Genomic DNA, 16,832 nt, shown 5'->3' with positions numbered 1-16,832 from the left:
ATGATTTTGCTGCTTGTCAGTAGCTCTGATGAAAGATAAAATTAGACTTTTTAATTAAAGTGAGTAGCATCAATAAAAGGCTGATTTGATTAATTAAAATTACTGACCCACTTACGCAGGAGTAGTGATGTAGCATCTTTCTTTTTTGTGTAAATGCTAATTAGAGATAACTTTATATCTTGTAGAATATTTAGGTAATTGAACACATCAGTTGAATTTAACAACCTGACATTTCTGTATAACTTTTTATTGAGATATAAATCACGTAACATAAAATTTCACCATTTTAAAGGGTACACTTCACAGATTTTTAGTTACTGAACATTTCTGTCACCCCCAATAGAAACCCCATACCCATTAGCAGTTGTCCCAGTTATCCCTCTCTCCTTCCCCTGGCAACCACTAATCTACTTTTCATCTCTGCAGATTTGCTTGCTTTAGACATTACATATAAATGAAATCATATGTGTGGGATTTTATTTTGTTTCATTTTTTTTAATGTTTCTTTGTTTATTCACTTATTTAATAATAATAACAGACAATATGAAGCAGGCTCCCCGCTCTGAACTGTCAGCACAGAGCCTGATACGGGGCCTGAACCCACGAACTGTGAAATCATGAGCTGAAGTCAGACACTTAACTGACTGAGCCACCCAGGCGCCCCCTTATATGTGGGATTTTAGTTAAATAAGGACTAATTTTAATTATTTTTCAAATATATTGTACACAAGGTAAAAAATTTACAGTGTTACAGTATGTTTTTTCCCACCCACCCAGTTTTCCCTTGATATAGCCAACACTAGTTCTTTTCCTATCGGTATAAATAGTAGGTATGTGTGAAGCAAATACATACTCTATTCTTTCTTTAGCTTTTTGTTTTTAATTTTATCAAGAAGTGTAACATAACCTATAATTCTTTGGAACATTTTGCCCTTAATATATCTTGTAGAGTAGGAGTCCATAAAACTTATACATTGTTTATTTTATGTTTATTTGTTTATTTAATGTTTATTTTTGAGAGAGACGGAGGCAGAATGTGAGTGGGTTGGGGCAGAGAGAGAGGGAGACATAGAATGTGAAGCAGGCTCCAGGCTCTGAGCTGTCAGCACAGAGCTCGACATGGGGCTCGAACTCACGAGCTGTGAGATCATGACCTGAGCTGAAGTCGGATGCTCAACTGACTGAGCCACCCAGGCACCCCTGTAGTTTTGATATTTTCATGTTGCCCTGTATCATAGAGATTATGTTGTCTTACAGTCTCAGCATCTGGTTAGATGAGAATGCTGGTTGATTTACACCCTTTCCAACACCTCTACCAAATTTTGACTTTTGCTGGTGTGATGGGGTAAAAAAAGTGTCAGGATGGTTTTAATTATGTATGTCTCTTATTCTGACATTACGTTTTCACAGGTATTTTCTTTTGTACACTTTTTGATATAATACAGTACTGCAAATGTCTTTTCTATCTTTTATGATTAGTTTTTCTCTAGTTTTACTGTAAGAATGCAGTATATAATACATATACAAAATATATTAATCAATTGTTTATATTATGGTAAGCCTTCTGTCAACCATGGTTTATTAGTGATTGAGTTTTTGAGGAGTCAGAAGTTACACACAGGTTTTCTTTTATTATTTTTTTTTAACGTTTTTAATTTATTTTTTAGAGAGAGAGAGTGAGAGTGCAAGCGGGGGAGGGGGAAAGTAAGAGGGGGATAGAGGATCCGAAGCAGGCTCCACACTGACAGCAGAGAGCCTGATGTGGGGCTTGAACCCACGAACTGTGAAATCATGACCTGAGCCAAAGGTGGATGCTTAACTGACTGAGCCACCTAGGCACCCCCATATAGATTTTCACCTGTGCATGCAGGAAGGGGAGGTTGGTGGTCCTAATCCCTGAGTTGTTCCAGGGTCAACTGTAATTACATTAAAATGAATTTTAAAAAGATAATTTAATAATCCAAAGTGAATGTCATTACATTGATAGAAAGGCAGAACCAAAGTCTTCAAAGAGTTTAGGAATATGTTTTGGGGATAGCATAATTCTTGTATTTTTAACTAAATAAACATTTACTTGATTAAAGTGCTTTTGTTTTGTTTTTTTGTTTTGTTTTGTAGGCTGGGAAGTCTGCTGTGACTATGTGGTGACTACAATTATCTTACTACTGAGTTTCCCACTGGAATCATGGAGGAGAAACAGCAGATTCTATTGGCTAATCAAGATGGTGGTACAGTGGCAGGAGCAGCACCTACCTTCTTTGTCATCCTAAAACAGCCAGGAAATGGCAAAACTGATCAAGGAATTTTGGTTACTAATCGGGATGCCTGTGCTTTGGCTAGCAGTGTGTCATCACCAGGAAAATCTAAAGGGAAGATTTGCCTTCCAGCTGATTGTACTGTGGGAGGAATCACTGTCACCTTGGATAACAATAGTATGTGGAATGAATTCTATCATCGAAGCACAGAGATGATTCTGACCAAGCAGGGAAGACGCATGTTTCCATACTGTCGTTACTGGATAACAGGTTTAGATTCAAATATGAAGTATATCCTTGTCATGGATATATCTCCTGTGGATAATCATCGTTATAAGTGGAATGGTCGCTGGTGGGAACCAAGTGGGAAGGCTGAGCCCCATGTTTTGGGGAGGGTTTTTATTCACCCAGAATCTCCCTCCACAGGTCATTATTGGATGCATCAACCAGTATCTTTCTATAAACTTAAACTTACCAACAACACACTGGACCAAGAAGGGCATATCATCTTGCACTCTATGCATCGCTACCTGCCAAGACTTCATTTGGTGCCTGCAGAAAAGGCTACTGAAGTGATACAATTAAATGGCCCTGGTGTCCATACTTTTACCTTCCCACAGACTGAATTCTTTGCAGTAACAGCTTATCAGAACATTCAGATTACCCAGCTGAAAATAGATTACAATCCATTTGCTAAAGGGTTCCGGGATGATGGGCTGAATAGTAAGCCCCAGAGAGATGGAAAACAAAAGAACAGCTCTGACCAGGAAGGTAATAGTGTTCCCAGTTCTCCTGGTCAGCGGGTCCGTCTTATAGAAGGTGAGGGGTCAGAGGTACAGCTAACAGATTCAGATCCTTTATCAAGGGGTCATGAAACATCAGGCAAGGGTTTGGAGAAGGCTTCTCTTAATATAAAACGGGACTTTCTCGGCTTCATGGATATTGATTCAGCATTGGGTGAAGTTCCTCAATTGAAACAGGAGGTTACTGAAAGGTAGGTTAACAGCTTTTCTATTCTTAGAGATAAAAAGGAATATTTTGGATTTGACATTGGTTGTGTGGACTGCTGACTTGAGATATTGATAAATGCAAGCTACTATAAAATATACCATAGTGTTTACATTTTGTGAAGAGACAGCTTATTTTTTTGTAATGAGTATCAGTTGGGTTCAGGATTTAGAATTATAGGCAAATTAGATGGTATTTCACAACGGGAACCTTTTGCTCATTTAGATTTAGAGTTTGAGAATTTTTAGGCTTAGGATTTTTTTTTATTTTTTATATTTTATTTTTAATTTATTATTTTTAACGTTTACTTTTGAGAGAGAGAGAGCGAGAGAGAGCGCGTGCGCGAGCAGGGGAGGGGCAGAGAGAGAGGGAGACACAGAATCCAAAGGAGACTCCAGGCTCTGAGCTGTCAGCACAGAGGCCAATGTGGGGCTTGAACTCACAGACTGCAAGATCATGACCTCAGCCGAAGTCTGACACTCAACCGACTGAGCCACCCAAGCACCCTTGTTTTATGTTTTTTTTAAAAATACTTTATTTTTTAGTAATCTCTACACCCAACATGAGGCCCAGGCGTCCCTGGATTTTGGCAATCCTAATAGGTGTATAGTAGTATCTCATTATCTTAATTTGTAATTCTCTGATGACCTATAGTGTATGTCTTTTTATACACTTAACTTGCCATCTGTATGTCTTCTTTGGTGAGGTGTATGTTAAGGTCTGTAGCCTGTTTTAACCTTTTTTTTTTTTTTTTTTTTTAAAGCATTTGTTCATTTTTTGAGAGACAGAGACAGAGTGTGAACAGGGGAGGGGCAGAGAGAGGGAGACAAAGAATCCAAAGCAGTGTCCAGGCTCTGAGCTGTCAGCACAGAGCCCAATGTGGAGCTTGAACCCATGAACTGTGAGCTCATGACCAGAGCCAGAGTTGGACGCTTAACCAACTGAGCCACCCAGGCGCACTTGTAGTCCATTTTAAAATTAGACATTTTCTTAAGTTTTAGGAGTTTTTTGTATATTTTGGAAAAGCAGTCCTTTATCAAATGTGAGTTTTGCAAATATATTCTCCCATTCTGTGGCTTGTTTTTTTTTTTCATCCTCTTGATAATTGTCTTTCGCAGAGTAGTTTTTTTATTTTTTAGGAGTTTTCTTATTTTATGAAATTCAGCCTATCAATTATGTCTTTCACAGATCTTGCCTTTGGTGTTGTATTTAAAATGTCATTATCATACCAAAGGTCCTGTAGGCTTCCTCCAATGATATCTTTGAGAAATCTTACAGTTTTGTGTTTTATATTTCAGTTCATGATCCATTTTAACTTATTTTTTGTGAATGGTGGAAGGTCTGTGTAGATTCAGTTTTTTGCATGTGGATGTCCTGCCATTTCTGTACCATTTGTTGAGAAGATGATCTTTGCTCTTTTGTGTTGTTTTTTGCTCCTTTAACAAAGATTGGGTGACCACACTTATGGGGGTCTATTCTGTTTTATTTATTAAAAAGTTTATTTTCATTTATTTATTGAAGTTTATTTTGAAAGTGAGAGCGTGAGTGAGTGGTGGAGGGGCAGAGAGAAAGAGAGAGGGAGAGAGAGAGAGTGTGAGTGAATCCCAAGCAGGCCCTGTGCTGTCAGTGCTGAGTCCCACATGGGGCCCAGTCCCAGTACCCTGGGATCATGACCTGAACTGAAACCAAGAGTTGGACACTTAACTGACTGAGCCACCCAGGCACCCCAAATTCTTTTTAAGTTCAAATCCACATGTTCATTGCTGGTATATAGGAGAGTACTCTTTTGTATATTAACCTTGTATTCTGCAACCTTGCTATAATAGCTTAGTAATTACAGAAGTTTTTTGTTAACCTTTTGGATTTCCTACCTAGATGATCATGTTATTTGTGAACAAGGGCAGTTTTCTTTATTAAAAAAAAATTTTTTTTAATGTTTATTTTTGAGAAAGAGTGAGAGAGACAGTGTGTGAGCCAGGGAGGGGCAGAGAAAGAGGGAGACAGAATCTGAAGCCGGATCCAGGCTCTGAGTTGTCAGCACAGAGCCCGATGTGGGGTTCGAACCCATGAACTGTGAGATCATGACCTGAGTCGAACTCGGACACTAAACCGATTGAGCCACCCAGGCACACCAAGGCAGTTTTCTTTCCTTCTCCCCAGCCAGTCTATATTTCATTTTCATTTCTTGTTTTATTGTACTAGGTAGGATTTCCAGTATGATGTTGAAGTGTGAGAGGAGATATCCTTGAACTTGGGAAAGGTTTTAGTTTCTCATATTTCATATGATGTTAGCTTTAATTGTTTAATGGATATTCTTAACAAAGTTGAGAAAATTTCCTTCTAATTTTAGTTTACTCAGTTTTTAATCATAAATGGGTGGTGGATTTGATCAGATGCTTGTTTTCAATCTTACTGATACGGTCATCTGAATTTTCTTTTTAAGTCTGTTGCGATGGATTACATTAATTGATTTTCAAATGTTGAATCAGCCTTGTGTGCCTGGGATACATCCCATTTGCTTATGATGTATAATTCTTCTTATATGTTGTTGGATTCATTTTGCTATTTTGTTAAAGATTTTTGCGTCTGTTCATGAGAGATGACGATCTGTCATTTTCTTAGAATGTCTTTGTCTGGTTTTGGTATTAGGGTAATGTTGGCCTGAGAGAACGAGTTAGAATTATTCCCTCTATATATCATCTGGAAGAGCCTTTAGAGAATTGATTTAATTGCTTCCGTAATTGGGAAAATTCACAAGTGAATCCATCTGGGCCTGGTGCTTTCTGTTTTGGAAGGTTATTGATTCAGTTTCTTTAATAGAGGCCTATTCCGATTGCCTATTTCTTGTGTGAGTTTTGGCAGATTGTTTTTTTTCAAGGAATTGGTCCGTTTTCATCTAGTTTGTCCAATTTGTGGTCAGAGTATCCTTTATTATTTTCTTGATGTCCATGGTATCTGTAGTGATATACTCTCTTATCACATTGTATATTTCTGATTGTAGTAATTTGTTTTCTCTTTTTATTTTTTCTTATTAGTCTGGCTAAGGGCTTACTGATTTTATTGATCTTTTTAAAGTAGCAGTTTTTGGGTGTTTCTATTCACCCAGGTCAGTTAGGCTCTAATAAAAACTTAGTAGGTTAGGCTCTGGTTAACTAGTTTCTCTAGAGGTCAGGCCTTATTGTTAGGAACAGAGTGCTTCCCCCTGCACTGCTGGGTTTTCTTTTTTTCATGAGAGGATATTTACTGTGAGCACCTGGTCTAGCTCCTGGAGGTAAAACTCATAAAAGTGTGAGGGCCCTTCTGTGACTGAGTTCCACTGGGGTTTTTAACTTTCATATTTGTTCACACTGAGCCTCTAGCAATTTGTTGGTTATAATTCAGGTTTTTCTACTCCAGCGCTGGTTCCCAAAATGGTTTTTACTTGTCAGTCTGTTCTACTAAAACCCTGACCCCCTGTATTCACCTATCTCAGTAGTTTGCCACTGTGTCTTCACCTCTCTTATGGGTCCAAAAAGAGTTGATTTATTCAGTCTGTTTAGCATTTTACTTGTTTAGGACATAGTGGCAACTTCCAAGCTTCCTAACATGTGGAACTAAAACCCAGAAACTTGACTTATTTGGAATGTTGGAGCACAAGTTTGGCAGAAATAAATCCCAGCTCAGTATTTTTCCTTTACCTTCCCTTTCTCACTGAATACAAATCCTATTAACAATTACTATTCTTTGAGTTTGGAATCCCCATGTTCATGAGTTTCCCTTGACTTGTTTATGGACAAGTCAGTGCTTTGTGTTTTCTAAGAATTGTTGTTGGAGTGAATGCTACTCAATTTAGAGTTTTGTTTTTTCTTTTTTAAAAAAAGCTTTTTAAAGTGTTCATTCTTGAGAGAGAAAGAGAGCATGAGTGGGGGAGAGGCAGAGAGAGAGAGGGAGACAGAATCTGAAGCAGGCTCCAGGCTCTGAGCTGTCAGCACAGAGCCTGACATGGGGCTTGAACTCAAGAATCATGAGATCATGGGGCGCCTGGGTGGCTCAGTCGGTTGAGCGCCGACTTCGGCTCAGGTCACGATCTCGCGGTCCATGAGTTCGAGCCCCGCATCGGGCCCTTGTGCTGACAGCTCAGAGCCCGGAGCCTGTTTCGGATTCTGTGTCTCCCTCTCTCTGACCCTCCCCCATTCATGCTCTGTCTCTCTCTGTCTCAAAAATAAATAAACGTTTAAAAAAAAAAAAAAAAAAAGAATCATGAGATCATGACCTGAGCCAAAGTAGGATGCTTAACTGACTGCGCCACCCAGGTGCCCCAAGTCTTGTTTTTTTCTATCAAGGGAAAGTTCTTTTCAGTTTTTGCTTATCACTGTGGTATTTTTATAGTTGTAACTAGTGAATGCTGTCTATAATAACTGATTTTCCAACCATAGTCTAATCATAATCACCCAACACAATTAAAAATGAATTTGAACAGTTTGCCCTCAGTTCACCTTTTTTTATTTAAGTAAAAAATTTTTAAAGTTCATTTTTATTTAGTTTGAGAGAGGAGAGAGAGAATCTTAAGTAGGTTCCACTCTCAGCACAGAAACCAGTGTGGGGCTTGATCTCATGAACTGTGAGATCATGACTTCAGCTGAAATCCAGAGTCAAGAGTTGGATGCTTAACCAGCTGAGCCTCCCAGGTGCCCCTGATTATTGTAATTTTTGTGGTATGCTTTGAAATAGAGAAGTATGTTTCCCAACTTGGTTCTTTTTTTTCAAGCTTGTTTTGGCTATTTGAGATCCCTGGAAATGCTGTATGAAATTCAGCTTCTACAAAAAAGACCATTGTGTTTTTGATAACTGTTAACACTATAACTGTATGTTGCTTTGGGTAGTGTTGTTACCTTAAAAGTGTTATGTTTTCCAGTCCATGGACATGGGATACCTTTCCATTCAGGTCACTTTTAATTTTTTTAATGTTTATTTTTGAGAGGCAGAGGAAGGGCAGAGAGAGAGGGAGACACAGAATCCAAAGAAGGCTCCAGGCTCTAAGCTGTCAGTACAGGCCCGAAGTGGGTCTCGAACCCATGAACCATGAGATCAAGACCTGAGCAGAAAAAGTCTTAGGCTTAACTAACTGACTGAGCCACCCAGGTACCCCTCTGTTTAGGTCTTTAATTTCTTTCAGCAATACTGTATACTTTTTAATGTAAAAAAGTCTTTGCTTCCTTGGTTAAATCTATTCCTACATATTTTACTCTTGCTTTTTTTTTTTTTTTTTTTTTAATGTTTATTTAGTTTTGAGAGAAGAGCACAGGGGATGGGCATAGAGGGCAACAGAGGATCTGAAGTGGGCTCTGTGCTGACGGCAGAGAGCTCGATGCTGGGCTTGAACTCATGGAACCATGAGATCCTGACCTGGGTCAAAGTCAGAAGCTTAGCCAACTCAGCCACACAGGCGCCCCTGTATTTTATCCTTTTTGATTGTATTGCAAATAGAATGGTTTTCTTAATTTCCTTTTTGAAAAGGAAATTGCTGTGTTTTATATTGTGTATTGCTCAGTATAAAAACATTCATTCTTACATGTTGATTTTTGTATCCTTTGCTTTGCTGAATTTATTGATTTTCTTGCTATGTGTGTATTTTTTAGAGTTTTCTATATATAAGATCATGTTATCTATGAATTGACATAGCTTTATTTCTTTTCCAAATTGAATGTATATTATTTCTCTTTCTTGCCTAATTGCTGTAGCTAGAAGTTCTAGTACTATATTTAGAAGTGGTGAAAGCTGGAGCATTGGGGTTTTAATTTGCATTTTGCTAAGTTGGTAAAGTTGATTATCTTTTTATATACTTACCAGCCATTGGGATTCCTCTGGTGATCATAGATGTGAGAGTTTTTTCTTGGACACCATTTTTCCCCTTTGATTAGTTTGTTTACCCTTTGGCAAAACCCATGTTGTTTTAATTAGTATAGCTTTGTAATGGTAGTTGCCTGACTTTTAGATTCCACCTAGGGTCCTACTCTACTCCACCTTTTAAAAAAATTAGTCACTGTTCTTACCTGCTTTGATGTGTTTATTATTTTGTCTCTATTGCAGACATTATTCTTATAAATGTTGGAATGCCTTTCCCTCCAGTTTTGCCCTTATTTGTCAGACTTTCAATTTTTTAAAAGTAATTGGATACTGTTACTTCTCAGTTTAACTCTTCAGAGTCTACTGATTGCCTTAGAAGAAAATATTAAGTAAAAATAGTATTATTTTGTTTCAACCCCAACTATTACAATCTGCAGTTTAGTTCTGACATTAACAACTGAGCTGGTGTTAGTTTCCACAAGTTTGAAGACATGGTCCCCTAGAAGACTGCCCCTACTTCAGATAGCTGCCTTAAGTGGTGTCTCCAAGTTACTTGGACTTCTTAACATTTGGCTGCAAATTCAGAGGTTCTCATGAACACCCTCAGGTTTACTAATTCCCTAGAATAACTCCATAGAACTCAGGAAAGGACTGTATTTATGACAGCAGTTTATTATAAAGGATGCAGATTAGAATCATTCATATGAAGAGATAGAGAGTGAGGTCAGGAGGGTCTCAAATGTAGAGCCTCCATGCTCTCTCCCCAGGAGACCTGTAGGGTGTGTCACCCTCCTGGCATATGGAAGTGTTCACCAACTAGGAAACGCCTTTGAGTTTTGGTGTCCGCTTTTGTTAAGGTTTCAAGTAGGTGTGGACTAAGTCACTGGCCAGGTGATTGAACTTAATCTCTCCAGCGCCCTTCCCCTCCCTGCAGGTCAGGTTGCTTTGTAGCCCCAATCCTCTAATGACAGGGTGGGTCCTTCTAGTGACCAGTCCCCATCATGAAGCTTTATAGGACCTCACTGTTGCGTTACCTCATTAGCGTAGTCTTAAGTGTGATCCAGTGGGCTCATGAATAATACAGACACTTTTATTTATTTATTTTTTTAAGAGAAAGAATAGAGTGCCCACACCCATGCATGGGGAGGGGCAGAGGGAGAGAGGGAGAGAGAAAGAATCTTAAAAAGGCTCCATGCCCAGAGCATCTGATGTGGGATGTGGGGCTCCATCCCTGGACTGTGTGATCATGACCCGAGTGGAAATCAAGTTGAGTGCTCGACTGACTGAGCCACATAGGCTCCCCTAGCAAAGACACTTCTATCACTTAGGAATTTCCAAGGGTTTTATAGAAACTCTATGTTAGGAACACTGGATGAAGACCAGATAAGTTCATTATATGATAAGTATATACACATAATTTAAAAAGCTTAAATAAAACCACATGGTGAAAAAGACACTCTCTTGCTTCATTCCTCTTCACCCCCTACAGTTCTTCTTAAAGGAAATTTGATTTTTCACTTACAGTCATTTCTAGTGATATCTGTCTCTGTCTAAATCATATGCAGTGCCAACTAATTATCATATTTACATGTTATCCAAGTCTTTCAGTTTTTCTTCCCGTCAGTACAGTCGTCACAAAAATATCCATTTTTAATGCTGTGATATAAATTTTCTATACTGTTTAGCCAAATAGTGTATCATAAACACATTTTCTTGTATAATTTTGTTTTTTAGTAATTGTTGCCATATTTTTTCTTTCCCTTAGTTTTCTATATGCCTAGTGGTAATTCTTTTCAAATTCTTTTTAAAATTTATTTTTTATTTTTCTAATGTTTTTATTTATTTTTGAGGTAGAGAGAGACAGAGCATGAGCAGGGGAGGGGCAGAGAGAGAGGGAGACACAGAATCCGAAGCAGGCTCCAGGCTCCGAGCTGTCAGCACAGAACCCGACGTGGCCTCGAACTCACCGTGAGATCATGACCTGAGCTGAAGTCGGACGCTCAACCAACTGAGCCACCCAGGCGCCCCAATTCTTTTCAAATTCTTAAGTTAAACTTGAAATTTCTCAGTTTACTTAGACACGCACACTTCATCTAATTAACGTAAAATTTTTTTTGTCTCCTGAATACTATCTTGAGTTGCTCTTGTCTGCCTTTGTCAATCTGAACTAGTTGTTCTCTGAGGTAAAGGTTTGGGATTTCACTTTGCTGTCATCCTGCTGACTCTGCATTTAACATTGTTTTATATAGGTCCTCCTATTTCCTGTATCTTAAGTTGTCTCTGTTGCTTTGTGTTCTCTTTTTTTTGGTCAAGTACATCTTTTTGTTCCCTCAGAAAGAATGTATGGTACGTAGAATTTTGGAATATTAAAATCACTTCTGATGGAAATAGTAGTGTCCTTTCAACTTGCTTTGCCCTTTTCAACCCTTAGTTTTCTTCTTGTTGTGAAAAGTAACTTTGTTATATTCTCCTGCTTTATATATTTGGTTGGGTATAGAGTTCTTTGCTTGAAAACGTGTCCTTGTGTTCCAGTTACCTGTTGAGAAGGTTGTTGTTTTTTTTTTAATTTTATTTTTTATTTTTTAAAATTTACATCCAAATTAGTTAGCATATAGTGCAACAATGATTTCAGGAGTAGATTCCTTAATGCCCCTTACCCGTTTAGCCCATCCCTCCCTCCCACAACCCCTCCAGCAACTCCTCCAGTAACCCTCAGTTTGTTCTCCATATTTATGAGTCTCTTCTGTTGTGTCCCCCTCCCTGTTTTTATATTATTTTTGTTTCCCTTCTCTTATGTTCATTTGTTTTGTCTTTTAAAGTCCTCATATGAATGAAGTCATATGATTTTTGTCTTTCTCTGACTGATTTCACTTAGCATAATACGCTCCAGTTCCATCCACGTAGTTGCAAATGGCAAGATTACATTCTTTTTGATTGCCGAGTAATACTCCATTGTATATATATATACCACATCTTTATCCATTCATCCATCGATGGACATTTGGGCTCTTTCCATACTTTGGCTATTGTTGATAGTGCTGCTGTCAACATGGGGGTGCATTTGTCCCTTCGAAACAGCACACCTGTATCCTGTGGATAAATGCCTAGTAGTGCAATTGCTGGGTCATAGGGTAGTTCTATTTTTAGTTTTTTGAGGAACCTCCATACTGTTTTCCAGAGCGGCTGCACCAGCTTGCATTCCCAGAGGTTTTTTTTAGTAAGCTCTGTGCCCAGTGTAGGCACTAACAACCCCAAGATCAAAAGTCTCATGCTCTAGGGACTGAGCCTGCCAGTCCCCCCCAACCCCCACCTTGAGAAGTTTGATGTCCTTTTGATTCCTGGTCCTTTGATGCTCTTAACATCTTTTGTTGATTTCTCATATTATGAAATTTCACATTGATAAGCTTTGGTGTGGTTCTCATTGTTGTGTGCTGTGTTTTTTCAATCAAATTCATGTTCTTTAGTTGTAGGAAAATATTTAGTATTATTATTTTGGTAAATTTTCCACTTAAGGTTTTCTGTTGGATGTTCAATCTCCTGGATTGTTTTATATGGTCTTTTTTTTTTTCCCTGTCATTATCTTGCTCTACTTTACATGAGGTTTTCTTGATTTAATATCTAACTTACTGAAGGCTTTTTTTTTTTTTTTTTTTTTACATTTTATTTATTTTTGAGAGAGAGAGAGAGAGAGGCAGAGAACAAGTAGGGGAGAGGCAGAGAGAGAGGGAGATACAGAATCCGAAGCAGGCTCCACGCTCTCAACTGTCAGCAAGAGCCTGATGCGGGGCTCCAGCTCACAACTGTGAGATCGTGACCTGATCCGAAGCCCGATGCTTAACTGACTGAGCCACTCAGGGGCCCCGCTTACTGAAGTTTTTATTACAGTCATGATTACAACCATGTTATGGTTTCTTCAGTCGGTTGAGCGTCCCGACTTCAGCTCAGGTCATGATCTCAACGGTTTGTGAGTTTGAGCCCCATGTCAAGCTCTGTGCTGACAGCTTGGAGCTGGAGCCTGCTTCAGATTCTGTGCCTCCCTCTCTGTCTGCCCCAACCCACTCACGTTCTGTCTCTGTGTCTCTCAAAAATAAATAAACATTAAAAAAAAATCAGATTTCTATTATTTTTAAAAATTTTATTATTTAAAAACAATTTTTCTTAAAGTTTATTTTTGAGAAAGAGAGAGAGAGCATGAGTGGGGGTCGGGGGGAGAGGCACAGAATCCAAAGCAGGCTCCAGACTCTGAGCTGTTAGCACAGAGCTGGACTTGGGGCTCGAACTCATGAACCTTGATATCATGACCTGTGCCAAAGTTGAACGCTTAACTGATTGAGCCACCCAGGAGCCCCTGATTTTTCTTTTTTTAAGCTTATTTATTTATTTTGAGAGAGAGAAAAATCTCAAGCAGGCTCCCCAGTGTCAGCACCGTGCCTGATGCAGGCTCCAGCTCAAGAACTGTAAGATCATGACCTGAACCGAAATCGAGTCAGTTGCTTAATGAGCCACAAGCACCCTAGATTTCAATTTCTTAATTTCTCTTTTTCTTTCTTTCTTTCTTTCTTTCTTTCTTTCTTTCTTTCTTTCTTTCTTTCTTTCTTTCTTTCTTTCTCTCTCTCTCTCTCTCTCTCTCTCTCTCTCTCTCTCTTTCTTTCTTTCTTTCTTTCTCTTTCGGGAGAGACAGAAACAGCATGAGTGGGGGAGAGGCAGAGGAGGGAGGGGGTAGAGAGAGAATCCCAAGCATGCTCTTCACTGCCAGCACAGAGCCTGATGTGGGGCTTGAACCCATGAGATCATGACGTAAGCCAAAACCAAGAGCTGGGCGTTTAACCAACTGAGCCACCCAGGCACCCTAACCCAGATTTCAGTTTCTAGGAGCTCTTTGTTTTCTTCTGCATTTTACATTTCCTTTTTCCAGTGGATTTCTTTTTTCTGTTAATCTAATAACCAGTTTCGTGGAAGGCATTATGTTATAGTTTCTTCTAAGGTGCGTCAGTAGTTACTTGTACATATGTTTATAATAGCATCTATTAAGTAACATGTTGTCTTCTTGTATGTCTCATGTACTGGTGTGTAAATTCCTTGAATATAGTGACTGTGCTTTATTTGTTTTGGCAATAATCCCTGTGCCCAAGAATAATGGCATGTTTTAGGTGCTCAGTAAATGTTGACTGAGTTTTATCTGTAGCACTTATAGCTTTTTAAATGTGTTTCAGAGTGATGGCACATATTCTATTTATTTGTTGCATTGATTATTATCAAAAAAGTAATCCTTTTTTTAAAATTGTACAAATTGTTGGTTTTGCTTATATTCTTGCTTAAATAATCTTTCACCTTATTTGGATAGAGGCTTCTTAGAAGTATGAAATTTCAGGGTTCTTTGCAAAATCCTCCTGCCAAGACAAATTTTCATGCATTATGCATAAAGTTTTTATTGGAAGATAAGGAGAGATCCTTTCTGAGAACCTTTCTAACTGAACAAGTTTAGTTTCCCAGGAAAATGTGAAAGCAATTACTGCAGTAACAGCCAACATCTAGCTTCATGAAGTTCTCTGCTACTGAAAACAAAATTCAGGTGGTGTGACTAAGGGAAAAGAAAATACAGATTTTTTTCTACATCGTGGAAGTTATTATCTTGAAATTGAAGATAATTAGAGAACTTTCATTAAATGTTAATCCTCAATTAATTGATAATGACATTTTTATGAGTTTATTTAAAAATTCACATAACAGGGAAAGGAAAAAGAGGGCTTGTTTTGCTTATTAGCCTTTTAAAAAAAGGTGAAGGAAACTGGATTGCAAAATTATAAATTTGTTAAAAAGCCTTGAGTTGTCCCTTAAAACAGGTGGATTTTATTTCTTGTGCTTTTGATTTTAGCCATTCTGATAGGTGTGAGGTGATAAGCTTATGGCTTTGATATGCATTTCCCTGATTTGTGATGTTGAACATTTTTGTTGTGTTGGCCATCTGTAGGTTTTCTTTGGAAAAATGTCAGTTCCTGTTCTCTGCCCACTTTTAATTGGATTATTACTATTTTTTAGTGTTGACTTGTAAAAGTTCTGTATATATTTTGAGTATTAACCCCTAATTGGGTATATTGTTTGCAAATATCCTCTCCCATTCTGTAGGTTCTTTTTATTTTGTTGATGATTTCCTTTGTTGTGCAAAAGTCTTTATCTTGGTGTAGTCCCAGTAGTTTAATTTTGCCTTTGTTTCCCTTACCAACGGAGATGTATCTAGAAAAATGTTTCTGAGATGATGTCAAACAGATAACTGCTTGTGTTTGTTTTCCTCTAGCAATTTTATGGTTTCAGGTTTCACATTTAGGTCTTTGTTTTGAGTTTATTTTTGTGTATGGTGTAAGAAAGTGTTTTAAGAAATTAGTGTTGGTGAGGATACGCAAAGGATCCCTTTGTGCACTGTTGATGGGAATGTATGCTGGTGCAGCCACTCTGGAACACAGTATGGAGTTTGTAAAAAAAAAAAATTTTTTTAATAGGATTATCACATGATCCTTTAATCCTCTTATTTGAGGATTACCCCCCAAAATTGGATTACCCCTCCAAAAATGAAAATACTAATTTCAACAGATATGTGCTACCCCTATGTTTATTGCAGCATTACTTAACAATAGCTAAGATATGGAAAGAACTCAAGTGTCCATTCAAAGATGAATGGATAAAGATGTAAATACATACAATGGAATATTATTCAGCCATAAAAAAGGATGAAATTGTGCCATTTGCAATAACAAGGATGGATCTAGAGTATATAAAGCTAAGTGAAATAAATCAGGGAAAGAAAATATATGATTTCACTCAAAATTTAAGAAAGAGAATTTCAGAAAAGAATGTAGAAGGAAAAAAACCCTAAAAACCAGATTCTTAAATATAGAGAACAAACTGGTAGTTGCCAAGGAGAGGTTAGTGGGGGGTGGGTAAAATAGGTGAAGGAAATTTGAAAAAAGGTGTGGATTTTATGTTACATAATTTATAAATAAAGCTGTTAAACAGGTAAAGAAAAAGCCATTTTTCACCACTTAAGTGAAATTTTTGCAGGGGAGAAGTTCAGGCAACTTCAGACTTCAGACAGATGTTCAGACAGAGCTTGGCTTGGGATTCTCTCTCTCTCTGCCCCTCCCCCACCTGCACTGTTTCTGTGTCTTTCAAAAATAAATCTATAAGCTTAAAAAATAATTGTAAACTGTTGTATTCTCCCAGGTTTATGCAAGATTATTCATTATGTGTTAGATTTCATCAGGGAATCCATGGAGTGTTCTTTTTTGGCAGGTTTCAAATCACAAATTCAGTTTCTCTTTTCTGTTTCATTGACCCCCCCCCCCCCATTTTTATTTCCTTCTTTTTACTTGCTTTTGGTTTAATTTGCCTGTGTTACATTAGAATGGGGGTTAGCTGACTGAGACCTCGAGAACCATACCTAGCCTGCCATTTGTTTTGTATGGCCTGCAAACTAAGATTTTTATATTTTTAAATAGGGAAAAAGTAAAAGAAGAGTAATGTTTTGTCACCTGTGAAAACGAAATAGAATTCAAATTTTGGTGTCCCTGATTTGGAATCCAGTTGTGCTTACTTGTTTAGATATTGTCTGTGTTTCTTTTATGTTACAGTAGCAGAGTTGAATAGTTGTAACAGATTGTATGGACCTCAAAGCCTAACATTTTTACTATCTAGCACTTCACAAAAAAGTTTATCAACCCCTGACTATTATAATTGATTTAGACCTTT

At 37.9% G+C, this 16,832-nt stretch overlaps 1 protein-coding gene across 19 annotated transcripts in view; it reads left to right on the top strand.

Moving 5' to 3' along the window:
* Nucleotides 1-16,832, top strand: part of MGA (MAX dimerization protein MGA) — a 168,485-nt gene that overhangs the window by 73,036 nt on the left and 78,617 nt on the right. For all 19 annotated transcript variants that reach the window (XM_053889170.1, XM_053889169.1, XM_053889172.1 and 16 more), the window contains exon 2: nucleotides 2,119-3,249. In XM_053889170.1, coding sequence (XP_053745145.1) covers nucleotides 2,186-3,249 — 1,064 coding nt within the window. In that variant the 5' untranslated portion in view covers nucleotides 2,119-2,185. The remainder of the gene's footprint in view (nucleotides 1-2,118; nucleotides 3,250-16,832) is intronic.

The sequence above is a fragment of the Panthera pardus genome, unplaced genomic scaffold (genome assembly GCF_024362965.1).
Source record: "Panthera pardus isolate Hobbes unplaced genomic scaffold, ASM2436296v1 HiC_scaffold_24, whole genome shotgun sequence".
NCBI classification, from domain to species: Eukaryota; Metazoa; Chordata; class Mammalia; order Carnivora; family Felidae; genus Panthera; species Panthera pardus.
The sequence above is the reverse complement of the archived record's forward strand: the minus strand, read 5'-3'. Positions and strand labels throughout refer to the sequence as shown.